The sequence below is a fragment of the Onthophagus taurus genome, chromosome 7 (assembly GCF_036711975.1).
Source record: "Onthophagus taurus isolate NC chromosome 7, IU_Otau_3.0, whole genome shotgun sequence".
Classification (NCBI taxonomy): domain Eukaryota; kingdom Metazoa; phylum Arthropoda; class Insecta; order Coleoptera; family Scarabaeidae; genus Onthophagus; species Onthophagus taurus.
The window spans coordinates 6,872,680-6,898,212 of NC_091972.1; the positions used below are offsets into that span (position 1 = coordinate 6,872,680).

General features: G+C 30.5%; 5 protein-coding genes across 6 annotated transcripts; 2 read left to right on the plus strand and 3 right to left on the minus strand.

The window, feature by feature from the left end:
* Nucleotides 1–353: 353 nt before the first annotated feature.
* On the minus strand, nt 354–2,106 carry LOC111422857 (X-ray repair cross-complementing protein 6-like). The gene has a single exon (XM_023056112.2). The coding sequence runs from the start codon at nt 1,947–1,949 to the stop codon at nt 411–413; it is 1,539 nt and encodes a 512-aa protein (XP_022911880.2). The 5' UTR covers nt 1,950–2,106; the 3' UTR covers nt 354–410.
* A 335-nt stretch (nt 2,107–2,441) lies between these two features.
* LOC111422849 (patj homolog) lies at nt 2,442–11,220 on the plus strand. Its single transcript, XM_023056103.2, has 3 exons — nt 2,442–2,684; nt 2,759–3,817; nt 6,239–11,220. The coding sequence occupies exons 2-3, from the start codon at nt 2,873–2,875 to the stop codon at nt 7,268–7,270; spliced, it is 1,977 nt and encodes a 658-aa protein (XP_022911871.1). The 5' UTR covers nt 2,442–2,684; nt 2,759–2,872; the 3' UTR covers nt 7,271–11,220.
* On the minus strand, nt 11,190–12,404 carry LOC111422848 (uncharacterized). The gene is made up of 3 exons (XM_023056102.2): nt 11,674–12,404; nt 11,431–11,619; nt 11,190–11,377 (listed from the first exon to the last, which is right to left on the minus strand). The coding sequence occupies exons 1-3, from the start codon at nt 11,750–11,752 to the stop codon at nt 11,268–11,270; spliced, it is 378 nt and encodes a 125-aa protein (XP_022911870.1). The 5' UTR covers nt 11,753–12,404; the 3' UTR covers nt 11,190–11,267.
* Nucleotides 12,405–12,809: 405 nt separating this feature from the next.
* Nucleotides 12,810–22,359, minus strand: LOC111422867 (uncharacterized). 2 transcript variants are annotated; one of them, XM_023056123.2, is made up of 6 exons: nt 22,088–22,359; nt 21,975–22,011; nt 15,671–15,938; nt 13,268–13,372; nt 13,087–13,209; nt 12,810–13,031 (listed from the first exon to the last, which is right to left on the minus strand). In XM_023056123.2, exons 3-6 carry the CDS (start codon nt 15,840–15,842, stop codon nt 12,934–12,936), a joined length of 498 nt encoding a protein of 165 aa, XP_022911891.2. In that variant the 5' UTR covers nt 15,843–15,938; nt 21,975–22,011; nt 22,088–22,359; the 3' UTR covers nt 12,810–12,933. The 2 variants fall into 2 exon arrangements, with proteins under 2 accessions (XP_022911891.2, XP_022911892.2); XM_023056124.2 differs by lacking the exon at nt 21,975–22,011.
* A 112-nt stretch (nt 22,360–22,471) lies between these two features.
* Nucleotides 22,472–23,475, plus strand: LOC111422868 (uncharacterized). Its single transcript, XM_023056125.2, has 3 exons — nt 22,472–23,063; nt 23,129–23,239; nt 23,288–23,475. Exons 1-3 carry the CDS (start codon nt 22,958–22,960, stop codon nt 23,389–23,391), a joined length of 321 nt encoding a protein of 106 aa, XP_022911893.1. The 5' UTR covers nt 22,472–22,957; the 3' UTR covers nt 23,392–23,475.
* Nucleotides 23,476–25,533: the final 2,058 nt, after the last annotated feature.

Consider the following 25,533-nt stretch of genomic DNA (forward strand, 5'->3'; position numbering starts at 1 on the left):
CTTCGCCTACTGTGGACCAGTTCTCGTGGAATGAGACATGCTAAGGTGTTTATTAACATCGCCATTGTCAAACTCGGGAATATTTTAGGATTTGCTCGTAGCAGCATTAAAGTTCTAATGGGTGTCTTTACTGGGCACTGTGAATTAAAAGCATATCTCAACTTGTTGGGTCTAGCCGACGATCTTGAATGTCGACTATGTGCGGAGGACGAGAAGATGGTTGAGCATCTTTTATGCTGGTAATTGTATCAGATTCTTAATTTTTGGGTCGCAGTTTATCTCCCCAAAGGATCTGAATGACTTGATTTTGAATGGTGAATAATATTGAGGGTACTTAAATGTAATAAAATTCATGTGTGTGAATATTTTATTGAAAACTTTTAACACATTAATAGAGCATATAAAACTATTTATTTTTTTTTATTAGAAACTGTGTTCTTTGTATTTCTTTTCCTTTTATTAGAGGTTTCAGGTATAAAACGTTTCATCAATTCAATGCTGTTTTTAATTTCCTCACCATCAACCAAACGAAGCGATTGAATATCAGGTATGTCTTGAGAAGTTTCTTGAAGAAGTTCAGACCGAATGTAGGCGATCTTACGACATGTAACGGTACTGTGAATTTGGAGTGGGTCAAAATCAAACGATGCGCTAGTTACAAACTTTTCACAAGCTTCTTTTAAACTACTAGTTTCGGTTTTTATTTTCGATGTAAAATCAAATTTAGGATGATTTTTGAAATCATTTAAAAATGGGACTCCTAACATTAAAAATGATCTGGTTCCGTTTATAACGCATGGAGATAGCTCAAAGATTTTTGGTGCGCTATCTTCGCGATATTTTCTCAAACAAATTAACTTTCTGGATTTTTGTTCGCAATAGCTCCAGATGGATTCAAAAAGTGTATCTTTCTGGTATCTGTTTAATTGGAGGAATTTTGGGATGGTTGAATGCATTCCAGGGCTAACTAAACCAGAAGTTGTTCCAATTAAGTGCAATCCTATTGGAATTCCATCATCGACGATAATCTTTTTTTGTTCTTCAGTTAAATCTATTGTTTTATCATTTTTTTTGCCATACTTTATTTTAAATTTTCCAGATTTTTCCGTTTGTGTGATTTTCTTAACTTCTTTTAGATTCTCTTTTGTAACTGTTGTGTTATTTAAAAACTTTAATTTACTTATGAATGATTTTTCTGCAACTTCCGCATAAACACCTTTCTTTGATGGCAATAAGTAAAACTTGGTTTTTGTTCCACGTAATGGTAAAAGGCTTAATAATTTATCTTGAAAACTAATAGTATCAGTTAAATAGACATAATCATACTGATTACTTGTACTGTTACCCCAGGAATATAATACTTCTTGGAAAAATTTATTTAAATCAAATTCCTGATTAAATGTTAGCAATTGAAACCTAATATTTGTATCTTCGAAAGCTTTTGCTTGATTAACAGCTTTAGAAACTTGATCTTCATCTCGATTAACAGGATCATCATCATTGGAAATATAAACTATTTGTTTTAAATAATCTGAAGAGAAGTAATCTTTGTACATTGCTCGTACATTCAATAAAAACTCTCCAAATCTAAAAGGAGAATTTCTATAAAACTTTCCTTTCAGTTCATCATCAGATTTATCGCAAAGAAGTTTTAAATTTTTTAATACTTGAGGTAGGTTATCGTTAAAATTAGAAATTATCATTTTCTCCTTATCATCAGTTACAGTGACGATTGCGTAACGGTTTCCAGCTCTGTAGCCCCCTTTTTTAATTAGTTGGTCATCCAAGAATTCTCGACATGTTGATAATATGGTTTTAAAGAAAGATTTACCTTCTAAATCTTCTTTATAGGCTTGATCATTACAATCAATGGCCAGCAACATGTAACGATTTGTGTTGAAATATGTTGGGTCTCCGGTATCATCATTGATTTCATCAGAAAAATCCATAATGTTATTTTTACTTGATTTTATGTTATTATATGTTAATGTTGTTTTGTGTTAGAAAAATGTTGTTATATATAAAATTTCCAGAGTTATACTTAATTTTTTTTAATATATAGTGTTGATTATAATTATAACCTAACTTTATAATTCAAGATATAACTGTCAGAATTCAAATTAAACATAAACAAGAAAGTTATTTAAAAGATAAATTGTTTATAATAAATGTTTTTATACAAAATATAAGATAAATCATCAAATTAAATTAAATTGGATAATCAATTAAAATTAATTATTAGTGTGCTATTATTTTTATCTATTTACTGTTGGCAACAAATTTAAAATTTCATAATTTATTATCATATAATTAAAGCAAAATTTCTTTAATTAATCTTGTTATAAGTTTTTTTGTGAACAATATTTTCTTCCAAGAATAGATTGAACGAATATCTGTTGGGGATGACGTAAAGTTTAATCTATAACTAAAACAAATCAATTTGATTATTCTAGTACACCGATTAATAGATTATGTTGACTGAAATTTTCGTTGGAATTGTTAAATATTTAAATACTTTTTAAAGATTTACTTCACAGAGTTTGCGTAAATCAAAAAGGGGTTAGTTACGCACACAGGATGATAGATTTTTGATTGTTGAATCATCTCCGCGTAATAGCGATAAAGAATTTATTTGGAAGTTAAAAACAACATTGATCATCCGCAATGATAATCTTAAGTTTAACGTAAGTAATGATTATGAAATATGATTAAATTTTCAATAAAAACTGAGAACCTAACCTATATTAACCTCAATTAGAAACGTCAACTGTCAACAAAATCTTCAAATTTCAAAAATCATCGCAAAAAACGTTTAAATCTTGCACAACAACATATTTTGGAGAAGAAGAAATGTGTAAGATAATCATTAAAAATGGTATTGAGTACAGAATGGTCTCAAGTGGAAGTAATCGATTTAATAAATGACGGGTCGGGGCTCGGTTTTGGTATTGTGGGCGGCCGGAGCACCGGGGTCGTCGTCAAATCTATTCTACCTGGTGGTTTAGCGGATAAAGACGCTCGACTACAAAGCGGTGATCATATAATTCAAATTGGTGATGTAAATTTACGAGGGCTTGGATCTGAGCAGGTCGCGACCGTTTTAAGACAAGCTGGGTCACAGGTAAGAATGGTCGTTGCCCGGCCCGTTGATATAGCCGTCGATCTATCCGATAGTATCATCCCTGTGGTTCCTACAAAAGTTTTAACTGATCCAGAAGAGTTGGATCGTCAATTGTTTCAGAACGGTTACCAACAAATTTGCACAAACATTGACTTTGAGGCTGAATTAATTGAAACTGAGTCAAATATAAATGAAGATTATAACGCCTTGAATAATTGTTTGGAACGAGATGACGATGTTATTGAAACTATAACTAGCAATACAACTCAATTAGTTATTACTCCAGTTGATATTGAATTAGCATTACCAGAAACGGAACGATTCGCGGTAAATTTAACAAAAAATGAGTTTGGTTTGGGGATAACGATAGCTGGTTATGTTTGCGAAAGGGAAGATTTGAGTGGAATTTTTGTAAAAAGTATTGGAGAGGGAAGTGAGGCTTTTAAATGTGGTAAAATTCGATTGAACGATAGGATAATCGAGGTGGATGGATTTTCTTTGCACAATCTTACTAATTATCAAGCTGTGGAAAAATTGAAACAATCAGGCGCGAGCGTCGTTTTGACTTTCGAGAGATATTTACGTGGACCAAAGTATGAACATTTACAAGAGGCTATTGCCAGTCAAGAAACTAAAGATTTAAGTCCTCCATCGCCTTCCGTTACCACATTGAGTTGGATTCCTATAGATACAGAGGTAAACTTTATTTGTATACTAGATAGATAGTATACTAGATAATTACTAAAGATGTTAGAGAAAGAAAAAAATTTTTTATACAAAAATTGTTTGACTGACCACTTTCTATTACTTAAAATTATTGCCACTCATACAGGATGTTCCATTTAGGCGTAACGGAGAATATGTAAATTTTTTTAAATGGAACATCCCTTATATATTATCATATTATGAATACAATTAAATTTGTTTATACAACCGTATATGTTGCTAACTCATAGCGTTCACAGTTCCTGAAATATCTTATTATTTTTCCAAAGTGTAAAAATGACACTTTTTCTAATTTTTCCTTGAAACTATGTCAGATAATAGTTAAAGCCAGTAGGTAGATGATAGTATCCAAAGATATTAAATACACTATAGAGTGTGTTTATAAAGCTTGTTGATGTTTTTCAAATGGCTTTTTCATAAGTTTTTTAGATGGAACATCCTGTATATTTTGTGCTGGTTGAATTGTCTATCAAGTTCTCTTTAATTAATGATATTAAAAACTAATAAAAATAGACAGAATATAATATTAAGTACAATAATGACATATTTTATTACACATTTTCCTAAATTCTAAATATCCTGAAAACTATTATAGTTAGATATGACATATGTACGTATCATTAATTAAAGGGAACTTGATGGGCAATTCAACCAGCACACAATATTAGTACATCAAAGCTTTATAAACACGCTGTATAGTGTATCTAATATCTTTGGATACTATCATCTACATAGTTTCAAGGCAAAATCAGCAAAAATGTTTTTAGATCGTTTTTAAAAAGATCCTGCAATGGGTACATTTTGGTGTGAAATAGTAACATATGCGGTTATATAATAGTATATTATTATATGAGCATATAATGAGTAGAATATGTGAGTAGAATACTATACTTTGTCCACAACTATTGAAAATGATTCCATAAAATTATTTTTTAAATAAATTTTTGAATAAAGTTTAATGTCAATGTGACACAAATTCAATGTTACCAACTATAACCAACTTCACAACAATTTGTCAAAATTAAATGTAAATTTTATGAAACTTTTTTTTTTACGAAAATTATTTAATTATGCTTAAACCATACGAAAAAAGGAATTTGTTTAGGTTTTTTTAATGTCCAACCTTTAGAAAACCCTAAAAAATTAAATTAAATAGACGTTTTTTGAAATTTTGACGTTTCAGATAATTATTATTAGTCTGTCAAGTTGATTACCCGTGAATAATGATTATTCACCGCTATTATTAAAATTTACTCCGTGAAAAATGACAACCCTTTGGTTTTATAAAACTCATTTTTTAAATAAATTTTTGAACAACTTTTAAGCGGCAATGTGACACAAATTCAATGTTACTAACTGTAACCAACTTCACAACAATTTGTCAAAATTAAATGTCAATTTTATAAAACGTCGTTTTTTTTACGAAAATTAATTAATTTATGCTTAAATCATACGAAACTCGCAATAAGTTGCATTTTTTTTTCTTGCATTCATTTTATTTTAATTTTATTAAAATTGTACTCTCCATTACACTTAAATGGAACATCCTGTATAAGTGAAAATAATTTTACGTAATAGAAAGTGGTGAGTCAAACAACCTTTATACATATACTTATTTTCGTACTATTATTATTGTTTTATTTAAAATTTTGAAACGTCGAGTGAATGAGCGTAGTAAATGCGATAGAACTTTATTTAAAAATTAATTTGAAAAACAATAATAATAGTAAGAAAAACACTGACATTTAAACGTCAAAAATATTTCTGACAAAGATTGCAAAGCCTACTAAGATTTTTTCATTAAAATTCATTCCAACTTTTGATCGACAACCCCGTTGTTGAACGTGCAGTGTTTGCTTTATTATTTTTTTTCTCAAAAATTAGTCGTTTTTGGAAAAATTTTAGAGAGACAAAAAAGTTTTAGGATACTTTCATCTACCTAGGTAAATTTTTTTTAATGTATTTATCATCTGCATAAAAAGAATATTAGCAAAAATGTAAAGGGGGTGGTTACGTTTAGTAGTTTAGAAGGGTAGGTTGAAAGTACAAATAGGGTCAAAACATGCACTATTATGAGTTAAACATATTCCCCAAATTTCATTTTCCTAGTGTTTATGGTTTTTGAGAAAAAAAATTAAACCAAAATTTTCCGCCATTTTTGGAGGGGTGTAGCCTCTTAGGGGAGCCGAAGTCGCCCATGGTTCATATATCAAAGTACCCTTAAAATACACTAAAGAATCACCCCTTGAAGTTTATTGCAGTCATTCAGATACACCTCCTGTATAAAACATTTTTTCTTTTTTAAGCGGTTTAGTAACTATCTGGGATACTAATAACTCACCCTGTATATTTTTAATTTAATTTTATTTAATTAACAATTTATTTATTAAGGTACCTATTGAACCGGAAGGTGAATCCGTCATATCAGTAACTAGCGAAATTTACGATACAAATCCTGAAACGAGGGAAATTTTTGTCGAAGAAGATTTCGAATCAGAACCACAACCCGATTGTGAAACCGTAACAAAGAAAAAGTGGGAATCCATAGTTGGACCGGAACGTGAAATTGTCGTCGCGCATCTAACGAAGTTAAAAGGCCTCGGAATTAGCTTGGAGGGTACTGTAGATGTTGAGGGTGGTGTTGAGTTGCGACCTCATCACTACATCAGATCAATTTTACCTGAGGGACCTGTTGGACAAAACGGAAAGTTAATATCAGGCGACGAACTATTAGAAGTAAATGGTCAAAAATTGCTTGGTATCAAACATATTGAGGTTGTTAAAATTTTAAAAGAACTGCCATCTACAGTTCGTTTGGTTTGTGCTCGAAACAATGTTCATAATCGCGGTGTTATTAATACATCGCAAGATCGTGAAGCTTTCGAAGCCCGAAATATTTTAGGCGGATCGTTAAAGAATTTACTTCCTGATCAAAAACAACAACCCGAACAACAACAACAACAACAACGAGTTTTATTAAAAGCTTTAAGTGATACCAGTATTAACACGTCAAGTACAACAACAGCGACGATAACAACCGATAATGAAAGCAACAATAATTTGCAAAAATCCAAATCGCGTTCTTTAGAAGTTAATAACTTGGCTATGTGGTCTGAAGAAGTAGAAACGGTAGATTTAAAAAAAGGCGATCGAGGACTTGGTTTTTCGATTTTAGATTATCAGGATCCGATCGATTTGAACGCTACCGTTATCGTTATTCGTAGTTTGGTACCGAATGGTCCGGCTGAACAAGATGGTCGATTAAAACCCGGCGATCGATTGATTTCAGTAAATGGAAAGTCAATTAAAAACGTTACTCTCGACGAAGCGGTTCAGGCGTTGAAAGGTACGTTACCGGGTATTGTTTATTTGGGCGTTTCGAAACCTTTACCTACTGGAAGATCAAACGAACGTACGGCATAACATAAATAATTTTTTTAAACGGTGATAATACAACTTCAATATAAGGTTTAAAAAGTTATTTAAAGAGCATTTCGTCGCTTAATTATTTTTTTAAACTTGTTATTTTATGTTTCCAACGCTAAAAGTACTGATATTTTTATTTTTCATTTCATGAGTGATTGTTACTTAATCTTCCAGTACACGAGCTTCAGTCATACGTGGATTGTAAGTCCGCAATTACCAATAGAAACGATTTCCGGGCGAAAGATGTCGTTAATTGAAACTTATTTAACTTAAAATTTATTATCCGAATTTTATAACTTAACCCATTTGCATTGTAGGCTCACATATTTGCTGGAACAACTAAAACTAGAACTAACACGAGATCTAGAAATAGAAAGATTCGCGTTTAGTCATGCGTTTTTTTAAGACCGCTAAATCCGAAGGTTTCTAGTTTTAGTTCAACAAAAATATAGTGTTAGTTCTACTGTTAGTGCAATAAAAGTATACAACAACCTGACGCTGAATAACAATTAAAACTAGAATAACATTCGGGTTTAGCTGTGCGTCTTCAGACTAGGTATAGTGTTAGTTCTAGTTTTACACTTGCACTGTCACTAGAACTAACATTAGACCTAGAACTAGAAATATTTGGGTTTACTCGTCTTAAGAGACGTTTCGACTAAACCCAAATGTTTCTAGTTCTAGGGAGAGTATTAGTTCTAGTTTCTATTTATTAAAAATACAGGGTTTCCCAAAACTCCCGGGACGGAGCTATAAGTTTTGAACAAGCGAAGAAAAAAATTTGAAAATTTGGGGATCACTAAAGAGTCATAAAAACTACATTTTTAGATAGTTTAGAACTTATATGCAATGCGGAGTTTTTTTACCCCTACATTTTTAAATAGCAACCTCTGTCGAGTTTTACCTTATTTTAAAGGTAATGAAAAAAGCAACACAACCCCATAAACCAAAACCCGATATATTAATTCTTTCAAGAATTATGAGGGGCTGACTACCAAATGGGAAAATAAAATGTTTTCATGTTTTTTTGCACATTTATTACGATCTTTGTAACAAATGTTCAAATTGTCGACCTTCTTCGGTCTCGCAATGACCCAAACGCTCATAAATGGGATTTTGAACCATCAAGAGCCTATCTCTAGTGATATTGGTGGTTTCTTCAAGTATGCGATTTTCCAAAGCATTTATTCATTCGGGTTTTGTTGTCGTTCAATCGAGTGGTGTTAGATCAGGAGATCCTGGTGGTCACTCAATTTCAACTCTTCTACCAATCCAACGATTTGGAAACGTAAACCACTTTGTTAGAGCCACTTATTGTCAATACCATTAGGGCAAAAGGAACACTTGGAACTACTTGATTTTCTAACAGTTGTAGATATCTGTCTCCGTCCAAATTTCCATTAATAAAAAATGGACCAATTACATTCTCTCCCATAATACCAGTCCCTACATTAATTTTCTGATGATCTTCTCTTATTAAACGTGGATTTTCGTCACTTCAATAACAACAATTGTGCCTATTAACCTTATTATTCAAGTAGAAAGTAGTCTTATCAGAGAAAACAACATTCAAAAGAAAATTTCTGTCAACATCACCAACCTTGCAACCTTCTTTCGAAGTCACCTTCGTTCAATTCCTGAACTAGGTGAAACTTACAGGAGAAATAGTTTAACTTTTACCAATTTCATGTACCTAACCCTTTTAATAAGGAGCTTGAAGGTTCTTCAATAAAAGACAGTCACACTTCTTCGTTTTTTTCTGGAATTGTTGCAGATTTTAGTTTACCAGTTCTCGGAAGATCTTTTACAGTTCCTTCTTCTTGAAATCTTCGAACAGTTCTTTCGACAGTTGATTTAGAAATCGGTGGTCGGTGATTAAAAAAATCATTGAACACGTTCTATCCCCAAAGCCACGAATCATTAAAAGAGTTTTTGCGCCATTTTTGGAGTTAATAAAAGTAAAATATAGAAAACAAGTTTGTTGAAAATAGTCCAAAGAAAACCTTATAATTCTTAAAAGAATTAAGGTTTTGGTTTATGGGGTTGTGTTTCTTTTTTTATTACCTTTAAAATAAGGCAAAACTCGACAGGGGTTGCTATTTAAAAATGTAGGGGTGGTCATCCTCCTAAACTGTCTAAGAATGTAGTTTTTATTACTCTTCAGTGATCACCAAATTTTAAAATTTTTTTCTTCTCTCGTTCAAAGCTTATAGCTCCGTCCCGGGAATTTTGGGAAGCCCTGTATATAATAACCTGACGCTGAATAACCACTAAAACTAGAGTTTCTATTTATTTCAACATAGTAATTTAAAACAGTTAGCCAACAAAAGCTGGCGGTAGTGCGAAATTAGTTGCGCGTGTATTGAAAGGTTAAAATTAAAATTGCTCTCTACTTTATCGACATTTGTAAGTAATTTTTAGGTATTAAGTCATTTTAAAAATATTTGACATTTTAAATGTTAAATTAATAATAAATTACCTTTTTAGATTAATTTTCATATTTTCTGATAAATTTGTGGTGTTTGTAGTGAATATAATAAAGTTATCATAAAATGGTCATATTATGAATGATAAAAATGATTGTGTAAGGCGTATAATGCGAATTTGTACTATCAAAAGCTTCTGGCACTGTTAACATAAATAAAAATTAAGATAGTTTATATAAACACTAATTTAAAATCTAATTTTTGAAAAAACAAAGATTTAAATTTATTTACACAAGGATTTGGATTTAAGAACTAAATTTATAATTTCTGGTTAAATAAAATCAACAGGGTAATCAAAATTGAAAACCGAATACATTTTAAGCCATTTAAAGTTTTATTCAATTCTTTAACAATGAAATAGAGTGAAGATGAAAAGTTCCATTAATTTGTCTTGAAGAGCCCTAACAATATTAATAATGTAGATTCAAAATAATATGAACAGATTCATTTTAAATAACTAAAAAGTAAAGGTTTTGTAGATTAACAGAAAAAAATGTATACTACAATTAAGTATTAGTTAGTTCCTTTAAATTGTAGCACCAAGTTTAATAATTAATATTTGTAAAAAAGTCACCCATAGTACTAATTCATGGAAGAGAAAACGATACCAATAGAAACTGTAGGTGTAAACAGCAATCATACTAACTCATTCAGGATGTTACAAAATTTGAATTATTATCGAAATAGCCATCGTCAATTGATCGGAAATCTTTCAACGACATCAAACACGTTATTAATATGTATAACTAATATATTTTAAGATTAAAGTTGTGTTTGGATTCAAATGTAAAGATTTTTGATGAAAATTTTTAAAGAAAGAAAAACATTAAAAGAATAGTTTTATAAATTGCGCTTCCCTCAAAATAACCTGGTATATAAAGAGTGTTTCTATAAGTCGTGGCATAATTACATCATGGTTTCAAAGGTTTGATCTAAACTAATAAATGGTTAAGCTATGGGCCTTCAAAGTTAAGTAATCTTTTTCAGTATTATCTTAGAAAGATAAAATTTGGCAATTTTTATACGAATTGTTATCATTTTTACTGTAGTATTTGTGATTAAAATTATGCCACGACTTACAGAAACACCTTGTATACATATACAGATATTAAAATTATTTTATAAAGCACAAAAATTAATATTAATATTTAATTAAATTAAATCTTGTCCAATCTCAAAACTATTACTCCTTTCATATATCATTAAGATACATAAAGACATGAAAATGTATTATTATTATTGTTATTTATTTTTAATTCTCTTTTAAAAATATTTTGTGCACTAAAACTAGTCAATTACCTCGTTTTTTTGATTTATTTGATTTATTTTGTGATATAAATAATAAAAAGACTATTTTTTTTTTCGTTTATTAAGAATTAATTTGTTTTAGGTAAAAAAATATAATAAAAAAAAAAAATAGATGAACCATGTAAGTAACTTAATAAATGTATTTACATGTAATCTTGTTTTAATTTCTAATCCCAGTTTGAAATTATTATGTAAAAAAACTAATATACGCGATTAATACAACAACATGCGGTAATTAATTTATGTTCTTGGCAAGTATTGGCGTGTATAAACGAACAATCGGCGTATTGGCATTCATATGGAAGCCGATCTAAAATAAAAAATTAATTATTAAATTTGTTTATAAAAATAATGATGAATTACCGTAAGGATTATTTGGATTGTGACAACAACATGAATCATGAAATAATTTATCGCTGCAATAACTGTAAACCGATGAATCACAAAGTGGACATCTTCTTCTGCCTAAATTTGCAAAATTTCCCAAATTGTTTAGATTATTATCGAAGTTGCTAAAACCGGGTTGATTTTGACCAAGTAATGTGGCTAAAACTACAAAAAAAAACACAAATTATTAAATTAAATATTGAAATTGATATTGATTACTTGTCGTTTCAACAAATTTCACTACACTTGTACATAAAACGCAAATAAATATTGCGATTAACTTTTTTTGAAATTTCATTTTGATATTTAAGAACAAACAGTGTTCGTCGTGTTGAATCGACTAAAACCGTTTGATTTCATCCGCTTGATCTTATATTGGTGCGTGGTACATGTAAAGAGGTCTTTCAACTTAACTGTATATTCAAAACCGTATCTTATGTTAGTCTTTTCGATTTTATATCTTTGTCTATAATTTTGTTCGATTTGTAACACGCGAATATATTTTTTGTCAAAAATTAATTCAACGAGAGGAGAAGACACGGATTCTTATAAAGTTGCGGGCAGTAAATTCGGTATTAACATAGGAATTAACCGTTTCTTATTTTTTTTCGAGTTAATTTTAAGAAAAAACGTGGGCATAAAACGTGCAGGTGTTTTTATATATTTTTATGGCGATTCATTTGGTATTCAAGTGGTGTTGGGTTTTAGAGGAACTTTTCTGGTTAAAATCGTTTAAGGATTTTTAAATAGTCGGATAGGGTTTTAATGGAATGTTTAAAAGAACTGTTTAGGTAATTTTTTTATTTCACTAGAATATTAAATACAGTTTTATTTTAGGATTTTATTTCAAACTTAATACAGCAATATTTAGGAAAACTCATTGATGAAACTGAGGCTAAATCGTTTATTCTTCCGTTTTGGAATAAAAATAATATTAAGGATGCTGTGGGCAATATTGGCGAATCATGGAATGAACTGAAATCAGCAAGATTAAACCTATTGTGGAAAAACATTTTTCTCGATTGTGTCTCTCCTGCAGCTAGTAGAAGCTCTGAACTTTTACGACATATTAAGTTTAGGAAACGAAGTTGGTTTTGAAGAATTAGAAGAAAATAATATCTTGGATTTGTTAAATGCTGCTAAGTTGTAAAATAAAATCAACTTTCAGAACAAAGTGTATGTCCCTCTGGTTCTTTCAGTTTATGGATAAAACCAGATGAACATTTTGGTGCAAGCAGGTTATGTTATAATCATGCTCCTTATATTAATGACGTCTATGCTTAATTAGTTTTAGGACATGTTTTTATAGAAAAAGGGATAAATTCTGATAAATAATAAATATTAAAAAATTAATATATGCTTAAGCTTTTTTTATTAAGAAAATAATACAACATCAAGTCATTTAACTAACAAAGCTTCATTCTTTGGCATAAATAAAATAACATTACACAATATATTATTAATAATTACTATAAATTTTTAATATAAATACCTATTTACAATGTACAATAAGATTACGTTTAAAACGTAAAAACTAGAATAGCTGATAATTGAAGAAGAACTCGACATTTCTTTCCCTAAAACAATCATGCATAAAAATTAAGCTTTAGGAAAATCTTCTTTACTACTTACATTTTGCTAAAAGAAGTTTATGACAGCAACATCTTTTTAAGCGAATATAATCGTCGCAACTAAACATTGGTTTGCATAATTTATTTCCAACGAAACAAGTATGTGGGATGAAAGGAAAGCTTTCTAGAATACAAGAATTAGATATTTTATTCTTTTTATGAGGTTAGGTCCAATTAGTTACCTTCAAATCTTTTCTCACAACAACAATGGTCATTTATAATACTAGAACTGGTGCAATAAGATAATTCGGATTTTGTACACGGTTGACATCCTGCAGGTTCAATGACTAAAACAAAATTTAAAAAATAATTTAGAATTTGGTTGCATTTTAATTAAGTATAAAAAAACTCTTAAGTGGGTGTCTATTTTTTTGACCTATTTACGAGAATACCAACATTTTGCCTTTGTTTATTTTTTATTTCAGGAGAAGTCTTGAAACGATGACACACTATGTCTTATAAACCGACCTCATAAGGTCGGTTTCAGTTTTAATTGAAGATTACAGAGTCAATTCGCAATTGCCCGCACACTTAAAATTTAATCGTTTGTTACCAGTTTACGGCTATTTAATAGGTGACTAACACTTATTTTTCTATTCAGTGTGAAAAAAAACATCTTTTTGTAAGAAAAATTTCTTGCGATTACAAATTTTATTTAAATCAGTTAAAAATTCTTGCAATTTTGAACCTAAGCACAAAGTTAACAATGAAACTATGTCTTTAAAGACATTTAATCACTCATAAACTACTTCAACCTGTTTATGAATCATTGATTTGGTCAACAACCTCAAAAATAATTGATTTATCACATTTCTATTACACACACATGTTTATTTTTCTTCCATACACATGTAGCTTTGAAATTTATCAACACTAATCTTTTTTCCGCTTAAGATGACTAAATGCAATCTTTAAATTGTGAATTAAGTCAGTCACTTAGACGGAAAATTGCAGGTTTCAGTGGCATATATTGCTTTAGACTAGTTCTGACTTTGAAGGCAACCATCATGCTTTTCTCAACTAATTAAGAAATTCTTCTTCAATATTTTCATCAAGGAAGTTATCTTGTATAATAATAATAATAATGTTTATTATATTGAAGTATGGAATTAAAGTGGCTGAAGTAGGCGGTTCTAGCAGCTTCATGCGTTGAGATAATTCTTATTCTTATAATGAGATAGGTTGCTGTAGCTAACTTTTGTATAACGTATTCTATATGTGAATTCCATTTCAGGTGGGTATGTCTCGTATCTGGCTCTCTATTGGTGAGTATGAGTGATTGCGTCTTTTTTTCATTGAGTTTTAGCAAGACAAACTAGGTAGTGCTAATGAAAGATTAGATACTGCTTGTAGAAAACTAAATTCTAAATAATGCTAGTGGAAAACTAGACTCTGCTTACAAAAGACCTCATACTGTTGGAAAAGTACTAAATATTGATGGCAGAAGACTAGATGTTGCTAGTAGAAGACTAGATACTGTTGGAAGAGTACTAGATATTGATGGCAGAAGACTTGATGTAGCTCATGAAAGACTAGATCCCCATCTATTGTTGATACTGCTAGTGGAAGATCAGATAGTGCTTCTAGAAGAGTCCATACTGCTGGAACCGTACTAGATATTGATGGCAGAAAACTAGATGCAGCTTATGAAAGACTAGATAGTGCTTGTAAAACACTAGATACTGTTGGAAGAGTACTACTTTCAGAATACATTTACCACTTTTAAAGTATTCCACATACATTCCTTCAGAAAATCGCCAATTTTTCGCACACTACTTATTCTAAGCTCACACTGTTTGATATTTCGAGCGCTTCAAAGTCACGTAAATCCATGGCAATTATAACTTTTTTGTTTCTCGAGGTGTCGATTAATTTAACACGTAGATTTTTTCTTTTCTTTTCTTGCTCCAACTCCTGTACTGTATCTAATTCTTTCGATTGTTTGATTTTTAATAGAAGTCGTTATTGATACACTATTGATGTGTATCAACGTTGTGTTTTGATTTACAACTCTATAATTTGGTGAAAATTTTATCATCGTTAGCTTTTCCAGTACAAGATTGTGATCTGAACTTATATTGACTGATCTTAAAGTTCTTATATCCATAATCTGTTCTGGTTTTATTTTCTTGTTCGTTATTGTGTAGTCACTATTATTGAGTGTGTTCGTGATGTTATTTCTTGCGTTCAAAGGAGTTGTTGTTAATTCGAAGTGAATTATGAGTACAAAAGTCATATATCTGACTTTAACACTTTTGGTTCTTACAATTGATTAGTTTGAGGAATCCTAAAGTGGTTTTTCAAATTCGCATTGTTACTCACTTAAATTTGTATTAACATTATTTTTTTAAATCACGCAATGGAAACTTTCAAGGCTTTCTGACAAACATTTTTTTTTAAATTACATGATTAATTTGCATGTCCTATTAAAAATCATTTAGAATCATAAACTCATCATTTTTAGTTAATAACATATACTTTAACAAATTGTTGAAATGAGTTAACTACTTTTTAGAATCAAAAATAATTTATTAGATTAATAAGTTAAGTGTTAATAATAAGTTTAAAAATGTTTTTTAACTTACTATCGTTTAAATCCATTGTCAAAGCATGATTCTTCGCCTGGGTTGTGGATATTTCATGTTCCACTTTATAGACTTCATGTTCTTGATGCAAATACTTATTAACCCTGGTGGTTTCAATTAACGTAACGGTCGAGAGGAAGATGTTTAGATAAAGAAATAGCAAAAAATTCATTATTATTATTAATCATTATTATCCATCATCCGACCTCCAACTTGTTTTTTTTATAAGCTTCTTTCTTCCGTGTTACCTCGATTCCAATTTTAAACACTGCAACGAAAAATGGCAAGTTAATTTAAATTATTTGAGTCTATCCATGAATAGGAAAATGTAACTTGACATAAATAAATAAAATTTTGTTGTCGACAGGCTGGAATTTGGAATGAAAAACGTGCAACGGTGTTGCGTGGAAAACGTTTGCACACACAATTATTTTGTTACGGTGACACGCCAATTTTATTCATTATAGTTAATCGCGTGTGGATTGTTACTGAAATTGGATGGGTTTTCAACGTTTCTAATACGATTTTAATATAAGTTCTTTTTTATTTTAATATAAATAACAATTTTTTGCAATTTATGTAATTGATTCTAACATTACACTTAAATTATTCAACTTTCGAATGTTTAATAATACTAAAACCGCTTTCTTTTTGGAATGCAAAGTATAATTAATGTATTTTTTAGCCTTAAAATAATTAAAAAAAAAACTTTCTAGCAAAAATTTTAAACACAAACCTTTCAAGTAATTATTTCAGTTTTCCAATTTATTTTACCGTTAAACCAACTTACTTATAATATATTTATTACTTACTTATTCAAGGTTAAAATAACTTTTAAATGTGAAGTTAAAAAAAGTAAGGTATTTAAATTATTTTCTTGTGATTCATACATTAACTTTTTTTGCATTAAAGAAAAAAAATAACAGTTGAAAGAACACCTTGAGATAGTTTAAGACTTAGATAATGACAAAAGGAAACCATAACGTTGTAGATGATTAAGAGTGCATACTAATCGTTATTTTTATTATCATTTTATATTCTAATCAGTGCGAATGCGTGTACAAGAATGTCAATACCGTACACATATTTTAATTTCTTGGAATCAAAGGAAACGTTACGGGAACTTTCATTAATTAAAAGAAAATTAACGTTAAAAAAGTAAAAGTACTTAAAATCTATGTTAAATCTTGTTAAATGCATTTTAGGATGTGTAACGTACATGAAATGCCAAAGAAAAAGGATTTACACGTGAATTTCACGCGATTTCACTTTTTTTATCGTGAATAATAGGATAAAATACGGTTATTCATAGGTTTTTAAAACAAATTACTTCAACAGGAACTAAAAATATAAATATCTTAAGGAAGTTTATTCTTAACATCTATTAATAAAGAAAATTTTAATGAAATATATAAAGTAAAGGTCATTATGTAGGAGTTAAACGCCTAAACTAGAAAGGAAATTGAGGACACAATCATTAAAATACAAACTGTATGGTTTAGAAAAATGTTAATTTTTTTTTAAATTAATGTTGTTAATGTAGTACTACAAAATAATATTGTTAGATGGCAATATTGATTAAGAAATAGGTCGGAAAGATATTCATAAATGTTTATTTTATATGTTTATCTCTTATTTGTTATGTATTTTGGAACCTATCTTCCGTGTAAATTGAGAGGTTATTATAGACCACATGCTCACAAACACTCAACTCAGTTTAAGTGGAAAATCTTCAAATGAAAATAGCAACACTTTATCGGTTATTGCCTCTAATTCTTGGAACGTATTGAAAACCTATGCTTTTAGCCTCCAATTAGATAACATTTTACATGTATAGCATTTTTTAATCGAATGTCGGATTCGAAATATTTAAGGATTTTGATTAAAACGCAAAAATTAATTAATCAAACACATCAATGAGATCGTTTACTAATTGATCAATTTTAATCATCAAAAGCTCGAAGGTGGAAATGCTCATTCTCAAAATTCGCTATTTAACTGCGTTTTTGATCGTTTCTCGATAATTATGTATCTGAGAGCAAAAGAGTAAGCAATATTGTTAAGAATAAAATTTGCTACAACTTTTATACTAAAACTTTTTTTCTAAAACGTTCCAATTCCAGTGATCTACCAAAAGCAAGATGTAAAACTACGATTTTATCTAATTATCACCTATTTGAATTTATCTCGATATTTATGCATCTGGGAGCAAAAGAGTAAAAAAGCAATATTGTTACGAATAAAATTTGCTACAACTTTTATACTAAAACTTTTTTTCTAAAACGTTCCGAATTCCGTGCTTTACCAACTACAAGATGTAAAACCACGATTTCTTCTAATTATCACCTATTCAAATTTATCTCGATATTTATGCATCTGGGAGCAAAAGAGTAAAAGAGCAATATTGTTAAGAATAAAATTTGCTACAACTTTCATACCAAACCTTTTTTTCTACAACGTTCCGATTCCAGTACTCTACCAAAAGCAAGATGTAAACCACGATTTCATCTAATTATCACCTATTCGAATTTATCTCGATATTTATGCATCTGAGAGCAAAAGAGTAAAAGAGCAATATTGTTAAGAATAAAATTTGCTACAACTTTCATACCAAAACTTTTTTCGACAACGTTCCGATTCCAGTGCTCTACCAAAAGCAAGATGTAAAACCACGATTTTATCTAATTATCACCTATTCGAATTTATCTCGATATTTATGCATCTGGGAGCAAACGAGTAAAAGAGCAATATTGTTACGAATAAAATTTGCTACAACTTTCATACCAAAACTTTTTTTCTAGAACGGTCCGATTCCAGTGCTCTACCAAAAGCAAGATGTAAAACCACGATTTCATCTAATTATCACCTATTCGAATTTATCTCGATATTTATGCATTTGGAAGCAAAAGAGTAACAGAGCAATATTGTTAAGAATAAAATTTGCTACAACTTTTATACTAAAACTTTTTTTTCGAAAACGTTCCGAATTCCGTGCTGTACCAACAACAAGATGTAAAACCACGATTTCATCTAATTATCACCTATTCGAATTTATCTCGATATTTATGCATCTGGCAGCAAAAGAGTAAAAGAGCAATATTGTTACGAATAAAATTTGCTACAACTTTTATACTAAAACTTCTTTTCTAAAACGTTCCGATTCCAGTGCTCTACCAAAAGCAAGATGTAAAACCACGATTTTATCTAATTATCACCTATTCGAATTTATCTCGATATTTATGCATCTGGGAGCAAAAGAGTAAAAGAGCAATATTGTTAAGAATAAAATTTGCTACAACTTTTATACTAAAGCTTTTTTTCTAAAACGTTCCGAATTCCGTGCTTTACCAACTACAAGATGTAAAACCACGATTTCATCTAATTATCACCTATTCAAATTTATCTCGATATTTATGCATCTGGGAGCAAAAGAGTAACAGAGCAATATTGTTAAGAATAAAATTTGCTACAACTTTTATACTAAAACTTTTTTTCTAAAACGTTCCGAATTCCGTGCTGTACCAACAACGAGATGTAAAACCACGATTTCATCTAATTATCACCTATTCGAATTTATCTCGATATTTATGCATCTGGCAGCAAAAGAGTAAAAGAGCAATATTGTTACGAATAAAATTTGCTACAACTTTTATACTAAAACTTTTTTCTAAAACGTTCTGATTCCATTGCTCTACCAAAAGCAAGATGTAAAATCACGATTTCATCTAATTATCACCTATTCGAATTTATCTCGATATTTATGCATCTGGGACCAAAAGCGCAGAAGAGCAATATTGTTAAGAATAAAATTTGCTACAACTTTTATACTAAAACTTTTTTTCTAAATCCTTCCGATTCCAGTATTCTACCAAAAGCAAGATGTAAAACCACGATTTCATCTCATTTTCACCTATTCGAATTTATCTCGATATTTATGCATCTGGGAGCAAAAGAGTAAAAGAGCAATATTGTTACGAATAAAATTTGCTACAACTTTTATACTAAAACTTTTTTTCTAAAACGTTCCGATTCCATTGCTCTACCAAAAGCAAGATGTGAAACCACGATTTTATCTAATTATCACCTATTCGAATTTATCTCGATATTTATGCATCTGGGAGCAAAAGAGTAAAAGAGCAATATTGTTACGAATAAAATTTGCTACAACTTTCATACCAAAACTTTTTTTCTACAACGTTCCGATTCCAGTGCTCTACCAAAAGCAAGATGTAAAACCACGATTTTATCTAATTATCACCTATTCGAATTTATCTCGATATTTATGCATCTGGGAGCAAAAGAGTAAAAGAGCAATATTGTTAAGAATAAAATTTGCTACAACTTTTATACTAAAGCTTTTTTTCTAAAACGTTCCGAATTCCGTGCTTTACCAACTACAAGATGTAAAACCACGATTTCTTCTAATTATCACCTATTCAAATTTATCTCGATATTTATGCATCTGGGAGCAAAAGAGTAAAAGAGCAATATTGTTAAGAATAACATTTGCTACAACTTTTATACTAAAACTTTTTTTTTAAAACGTTCCGAATTCCGTGCTGTACCAACAACAAGATGTAAAACCACGATTTCATCTAATTATGACCTATTCGAATTTATCTTGATATTTATGCATCTGGCAGCAAAAGAGTAAAAGAGCAATATTGTTAAGAATAAAATTTGCTACAACTTTCATACCAAAACTTTTTTCTACAACGTTCCGATTCCAGGGCTCTACCAAAAGCAAGATGTAAAACCACGATTTTATCTAATTATCACCTATTCGAATTTATCTCGATATTTATGCATCTGGCAGCAAAAGAGTAAAAGAGCAATATTGTTACGAATAAAATTTGCTACAACTTTTATACTAAAACTTTTTTTCTAAAACGTTCCGATTCCATTGCTCTACCAAAAGCAAGATGTAAAACCACGATTTCATCTAATTATCACCTATTCGAATTTATCTCGATATTTATGCATCTGGGAGCAAAATAGTAAAAGAGCAATATTGCTAAGAATAAAATTTGCTACAACTCTCATACCAAAACTTTTTTTCTAAAACGTTCCCATTCCATTGCTCTACCAAAAGCAAGATGTGAAACCACGATTTTATCTAACTATCACCTATTCGAATTTATCTCGATATTTATGCATCTGGGAGCAAAAGAGTAAAAGAGCAATATTGTTACGAATAAAATTTGCTACAACTTTCATACCAAAACTTTTTTTCTAGAACGGTCCGATTCCAGTGCTCTACCAAAAGCAAGATGTAAAACCACGATTTTATCTAATTATCACCTATTCGAATTTATCTCGATATTTATGCATCTGGGAGCAAAACAGTAAAAGAGCAATATTGTTAAGACTAAAATTTGCTACAACTTTTATATTAAAACTTTTTTCCAAAATATTCCGAATTGTGAGCTAAACTTTCGGATGTCTAATGTATAAACAGCGAGCTAAACACGGTGTTGTTCTAAGTGCTGTACAAGGTTAATGAGAAAGAATTAAGAACGGGCATTTTGTGATTTCAATAGAAGAAACTATGTGGAATCGAATAACGTATAGATCCTGATAATCGAGTACATCGTTTACGAGTTATGATTACCCAAAAAAGGTAATTTTTGTGTTACCTCCTCAATATTTTGGCGTTTCGAATCTGGCATTTCCTCTTTCGTATTGGGACAAGGATTAAGATTTGGAATAAGATATTACTGAGCTTTTTGATAACAAATCGATATCAATAAAAAAAAGTTACAAGAAATTTCAATTAAAATTAAACTTTTATGTTCGTGTCTATGTAGGTCGGAGGAACAATGAAATTCCACGTGAATTCGTCCTAGAATTGTCGTTTACTTTAAATTGTTGGGCTCGTAAAGGTTTCAAAAATAGAAAAGACCCGATAATAAAACGTGCCCGTGAGGTAAAACACCACCACAGAAAACATTTATTCATTGCTGTTTAGTAACGGCCGGTTTAATAGTTTTTGCAAATTTAGAATTTTCTTTAATAAATCATCCGCTAAATTTAAAATTTTCCACTTCAATTCCAAAATTTATATTACATAGTCTTTTAAAGGTAATCGTTAATATGTATTAATAAACTAATCACGCGATAATCGCAATTAATCGTGCGAAAAAATATTTATACGCTAGGCAGGTAATAATTTGTCACCATCCTCATCCGGTATTCTAGGTAAAAAAAAATAATGACAAAGTTAAATTGTTGACTTAATAACTTTAAAAACTAGTTTTATTAGACGAATTATGAATACCATTGAAACACAAAAAAAATAACTTACCAAAGAAAATCGATATAATAATTTAAGCGATGATTCACTTCGATGTTGTTTAGTAGTAATACAATATCAATTAGTAACATTTAAAACACCATATCTATTTATTACATTATTACCTAATTTCTTTATAAAGCCTAATCACCAGGTGTTATATTTCACTTCTTAAAATTTTAACAAAACCTGAATTAAAACTTATTTTTTGCGTCAAGAAAATAAAACAAAACCACGTGGCCAATAAATTCTTCAACAATCTATATATTTTTTTAAAATTTTTTGTCACCACTGAAATCGTATAAAATACGTTTAAAGCCAAACGTAATACGATGAGTACTGAGCGCAGGTTAGGTATTAGTGTGTGTGTTGTGTATGTCGTTCGTTATAAAGACCGCTTGCAAACGAACGCTTTTTTGCAGCTTGTAATGAAGGGAGGGCGCAAGTCAATAAGATCCCCAGATATTCCCCTCTTTTCAACGACGACGACGACAACGATAACCGTAAGGCGCATTTACAAAGGAAAACACCTCGCTCATCACGTATACCTTTAAATTTTACCTGACGCCAAAGACACCGTAAAATAAAATCGTATCAGAACGTACGATGCGTCATTTCCTTTTCAAAAGTTAAAACAAACTTGTTTATTAATATTTAGAACTTGTTTTTGCATCAATTTGAATTGAATAATAAATTGATTTAGAAAAATCCCTATAAAAGATAAATTGACTAGAACCCAAAATTGATCATTTAAATCGTCATAACAATTTTATTTGATTTTAGTAAAATAGAACATGGTCAAAACGGATTAACAATCTTGTTTTTAAAACAGTAAAACAATACGTTTTATACAGAAAATGTAAGCATTACCTTGTAAAATATTTTTATCTCCAACTAACATTAAAGCAAAACCAACCCAAGTTGAGATAAATCCCAAGTATTTAAACGAACCAGTTTGTCTATTCCTAAAGAATTCGCTTCAAAACAACCAAACGATGAACAACTACAAGTTTGTTAATCTATTTTGTGCGTTGGTGCTTTTTTGGAGTTTTCGAATTTCTCATTGTGAAGTTGTTGGTAAAAATAAAACGGCAAGACTATGTAATTTTATTTTAAATCTTTTTGTTTTTGATTTGGAATTATTTTTTTGTGTATTTTGTTTTTAGTTGGATCTTTATTTGGTGGAGATCCTCCGTGTACTGGTTGCCCACCGCATTTTTGTGACGACGATCCCGCTGTTATCTATGGCTATTGTTGTGGTTGCGCCCAATTCTATCGTAAATAATTTTTTTTGTTAAGTATATTAGTTAATTATATTTTTCTAGAATACCTACCTATAAGATGTTCATCAAGTGTTCATTGTCCTTTAAATGGATATGAACTATGTGAGAGATTCGATTATATGATGAGATGTTGTTGTGGACGATAATGTAAAACTTAAAATATACTTCGATTTGGAATTATCTTATTGTATTTGATATTTTTTTAATAAAATTAATGCAAAAATAAATAAGTCATAATTTTCAATAGGGCCCATATCCCATATTATTTTGTAGAAGATATGATATAAATCCAATATGCCTATAGAAATTTGGTGGTTATTAGTGTTTAAATATAAACTTAAATAAATAATAACATAATTAAATATTTATTTTGAAAATAGTAAATTCCTACGGTGGGCATTTAAGCAGTAACGAATTTATTGTTAGTTTGTGTATGAGTATGAAACATAAGGAAGCACTTCACGTTTAGGCAGAAATTTTTCATCCCGTCATCATGAATAAAACATGATGACAACCCACCTACCTTTCGGTTGCATCTTCCTCTTCAAGCCAACTACTCCCAAGGCCACTCACTGGCTTCGCCTACTAACCATTTCTAATCACCCATATCGTTGTCATCGATATTTCCACCTAGCCTACTCTCTCCTCACTTCCGGCCACTCCTGCAAGATATGCTGCAGGGTCCTCACTCGCCTCAAACACACACACATCCGGTTCATCTCCCTCATTCGAAATCTTTTAAAATATATATTAAATGGACAATATCCCGTCATCAGCAGAATGCCTTTACTGGACATGGCCACCTCTCACAACTTCCCCCTCATTATCTTGATCGTCTTCGGCTACCTCGCAATAACATCATTCGTTCCCCATACATCTTCTCTCCCATTCGCTCTGTTTCAGCTTTAACCACTTCTTGCGCATAGCTTCATCGACCAAATACGGGGGAGTGAAATGTCATCAGGTTGACTATGAAAAATTCTATTGTCAGGTTTTTCAGGATTAACATTTTTTGTCGTATTTGTTCAACCCTTGCCAGCTTTATTCTCAAAACTGAAGCAGGAATTTCGTCGACTGAAGAAAAATTGTCATTATTTCGTAAATTTCTTTCTATTGGAGTTGGAAATTGTGTTCGAAGCAAATTATTTCAGTTTATAGAATCCTCAACTCCTGGATTTTCATCGATTTGATATCCGCAAGCATTCTCTGCTTGGAAAATTGACATTTCTTAACAGGTTATTGTCACCTTCTGCAACAATAGAAAGAATAAGAACTCAAATTTTCTTGTTGAGGTGTCTATCCGATTCGAATGTTGGCAATTATAATTTTGACAGCAGCTCGAAACAATTTTGCTGATGTTTTCTCAAACCCAGTCCACGGTTTCGCAGCCTTCTTCAGAAAGCCTTCTTTTGCCGAGTCGTCTTTTTCTTTTGACTTTCCTGACATTATGGATTGGAGTAAGCGATATCGGTGTTGATTTCTCAAGAAATGTCCTAGGTACTCGATTTTATGCGTTTGATGGTATACATGATATCCGATTCCTTGTTCATTCTTTGTAGCACTGTCCATAGTATTTTGTGCATTCGTCTATTCAACCATGTCTCAAATACTTTCAGTGTTTTAGTTGTGGCTTCTATTAAAATCCAGGATTCCTGAGGACTCTTAGATTGTTGATGATTCTCTTGAATTCTTAGATGTCATGACTTTTGACAGTTTTGCTTATTTTATTAAAAACTTCCCCCGTTTTTCCTATACGGCATTTTATTTCTTGTTCATTGTTCTATTGCTCATATATAGTTGCCAGGTATATTGCTTACGGCAATGTGAGATTCGATCTACTAACTTTGCTAATCCCTCTATGCTATCTGTCATCACCATATCTAATTATTTCACCATATTATTTATTTCAACTCATTTCTATTTCTGCACATCTCTCTGCCGCTGGCTTGTCTGATCCTTCTCCTAATCTGTCTCTATTTCTTTTTGTATTCCTCTTTGCTCCATCAGGTTTAAGATATCTCATCTGTCATCCATGATTTCCTTTTCGTTTTTTATCTGGTTGTAAGAACTTCTTTGCTGTTTCTATTTTCTTTAAATTATGATTTCCTCTTGTATGACGTTCTCTTGTTTTATCCGCTTGACCTTTTCAATGATGAAATCACCTACCTTTTGCTTTACTGGGAGATGTTGAAAAATTGTCATATCATATTTAATTACAGCCATTTTCTTCAATTTCACCTTCATGACTCCTATCAAGGATGTGTAGTCTGATTCAATATATGCTCCCA